The 2,936-nt window shown below is 47.6% G+C and overlaps 1 protein-coding gene across 3 annotated transcripts in view; it reads left to right on the top strand.

Moving 5' to 3' along the window:
- mif4gdb (MIF4G domain containing b) overlaps nucleotides 1-2,936 on the top strand; it is a 27,927-nt gene that overhangs the window by 17,489 nt on the left and 7,502 nt on the right. For all 3 annotated transcript variants that reach the window (XM_043714278.1, XM_043714276.1, XM_043714277.1), the window contains exon 4: nucleotides 326-481. In XM_043714278.1, the coding sequence (XP_043570213.1) occupies nucleotides 326-481 (156 nt within the window). The remainder of the gene's footprint in view (nucleotides 1-325; nucleotides 482-2,936) is intronic.

The raw sequence follows: 2,936 nt of genomic DNA, 5'->3' as shown, positions 1-2,936 counted from the left end.
CTGACACACACTCACACTGACACTGACACTCACACTGACACTCACACACACTGACACTCATGCTGACAAACACTCACACTGACACTCACACACACTGACACTCACACTGACACACACACACACTGACACTCACACACACTCACACACACTCACACACACTCACACACACTCACACACACTCACACTCTCTCACTCACACACACACACACACTGACACACACTGACACACTCAGCTCCAGTCAGGCTCTAGGAGAGGCCAGGGCCGGAGCAAAGCTCCGTGATCCAGGCTTGGGCCCTGGTTCTGAATGGTCTGTCTTGTTTCTAGGCTGAGAACAAGCAGAGTGGGAACAGCAACTTCCGACGTTACGTCTTAATCCGACTGCAGCAGGAATTCCTGGTAAAGGAACAACTCCGGGAGCGTTCAGTGAATGACTGGGTCTGCCTGGTTACCTTCATCTGCAACATTTTTGACTATCTGAAGGTGAGTAGCCCACTGGGCAGTTGGGCTGGGATTAGGGAACTTCTGAGCAGGCAATGGAGACACTCTCTGCAAAACTGCAGCTCCAGAATCAAGCTCTCAATAACATAGTGTGCCTGTCACCACATCCCCTGCCCTCAGGATAATCACTGCCACTAACCACCCGTTCAGGATAATCTCTGTCAATCCCCCCCACTCCCCCACCCTCAGGTTAATCCCTGCCAGTGCTCCCAACCCCCAGTCCTAGAGTAATCTCTGTTATTCTGCCCCACTCTCAGGGTAATCTATTATTCCCCCACCCTCAGGATAACCTCTTTCACACCCTGACCCTCAGAGTAATCCCTATCATAGAACAGTACAGCACAGAACAGGCCCTTCAGCCTACGATGTTGTGCCGACCATTGATCCTCATGAAGGTAAACCTAATGTATGAACTCTCAAATGTCTGTGACCATATGCATGTCCAACAGTCTCTTAAATATCCCCAATGACCTCGCTTCCACAACTGCTGCTGGCAACGCATTCCATGCTCTCACAACTCTCTGCGTAAAGAACCCGCCTCTGACATCCCCTCTATACTTTCCGCCAAACAGCTTAAAACTATGACCCCTCGTGTTAACAATTTCTGCCCTGGGAAAAAGTCTCTGGCTATCGACTCTATCTATGCCTCTCATTATCTTGTGTACCTCAATTAGGTCCCCTCTCTTCCTTTTTTCCAATGAAAAAAGTCCTAGCTCAGTCATAAGATAAGATAAGAAGCCTTCCAGTCCAGGCAGCATCCTGGTAAACCTCCTCTGAACCCTCTCCAAAGCATCCACATCTTTCCTATAATAGGGCGACCAGAACTGGACGCAGTATTCCAAGTGCGGTCTAACCAAAGTTTTATAGAGCTCAACAAGATCTCACGGCTCTTAAACTCAATCCCCCTGTTAATGAAAGCCAAAACACAATATCCTTTCTTAACAACGCTGTCCACTTGGATTGAAAATGTGTTGCTGGAAAAGCGCAGCAGGTCAGGCAGCATCCAAGGAGCAGGAGAATCAATGTTTCGGGCATGAGCCCTTCTTCAGGAAATTGGACATGTCCACTATGGTGGCCATTTTAAGGGACCTATGTACCTGCACACCAAGATCCCTCTGTTCCTACATGCTGCCAAGAATTCTAACCTTAATCCTATACTCAGTTTTCAAATCGACCTTCCAAAATGCATCACGTCGCATTTATCCAGGTTGAACTCCACCTGCCACCTCTCAGCTCCAGGCAGCATCCTGGTAAACCTCCTCTGAACCCTTTCCAAAGCATCCACATCTTTCCTATAATAGGGCAACCAGAACTGGACACAGTATTCCAAGTGCGGTCTAACCAAAGTTTTATAGAGCTGCAACAAGATCTCATGACTCTTAAACTCAATCTCCCTGTTAATGAAAGCCAAAACACCATAAGCTTTCTTAACAACCCTGTCCACTTGGGTGGCAATTTTAAGGGATCTATGTACCTGCACACCAAGATCCCACTGTTCCTCCACAGTGCCAAGAATCCTGTCTTTAATCCAGTACTCAACTTTCAAGTTCAACCTTTCAAAATGCATCACCTCATATTTATCCAGGTTGAACTCCATCTGCCACCTCTCAGCCCATCTCTGCATCCTGTCAATGTCACGCTGCAGCCTACAACAGCCCTCCACACTGTGAACGACACCTCCAAACTTTGTGTCGTCTGCAAACTTGCTGACCCATCCTTCAATCTCCTCATCCAAGTCATTAGTAAATATTACAAAGAGTAGAGGCCCAAGGACAGAGCCCTGTGGAACACCACTCGCCACTGACTTCCAGGCAGAATATTTTCCTTCCACTACCACTCGCTGTCTTCTGTCAATCAGCCAATTCTGTATCCAGACAGCTGAGTTCCCCTGTATCCCATTCCACCTGACCTTCTGAACGAGCCTACCATAGGGAACCTTATCAAATGCCTTGCTGAAGTCCATATACCGCATCCACCGCTCGACCCTCATCAACTTGTCTAGTAACATCCTCAAAGAACTCAATAAGATTTGTGAGGCATGACCTGCCCCTCACAAAGCCTTTAATCAAGCCATGCTCTTCCAGATGGTCATAAATCCTATCCCTCAGAATCCTTTCTAACACCTTGCAGACGACAGACGTGAGTCTGACTGGTCTGTAATTGCTGGGGATTTCACTATTTCCTTTCTTGAAGAGAGGAATTACATTTGCCTCCCTCCAGTCCTCAGGTACGACTCTGGTGGAGAGCGAGGATGCAAAGATCTTTGCAAGTGGCAAAGCAATCACATTTCTCGCTTTCCAAAGCAGCCGAGGACAAATCTGGTCTGGCCCTGGCGACTTGTCAATCTTAATGGTTGTCAAAATTTTCAACGCATCAGCTTCCTCAATCTCTATCCGTTCCAGCATGCTTACCTGCTCCTCAATGGTTTCATTCACTA

This window comes from Chiloscyllium plagiosum, chromosome 24 (genome assembly GCF_004010195.1).
Source record: "Chiloscyllium plagiosum isolate BGI_BamShark_2017 chromosome 24, ASM401019v2, whole genome shotgun sequence".
Lineage (NCBI taxonomy): Eukaryota > Metazoa > Chordata > Chondrichthyes > Orectolobiformes > Hemiscylliidae > Chiloscyllium > Chiloscyllium plagiosum.
The sequence above is the reverse complement of the archived record's forward strand: the minus strand, read 5'-3'. Positions and strand labels throughout refer to the sequence as shown.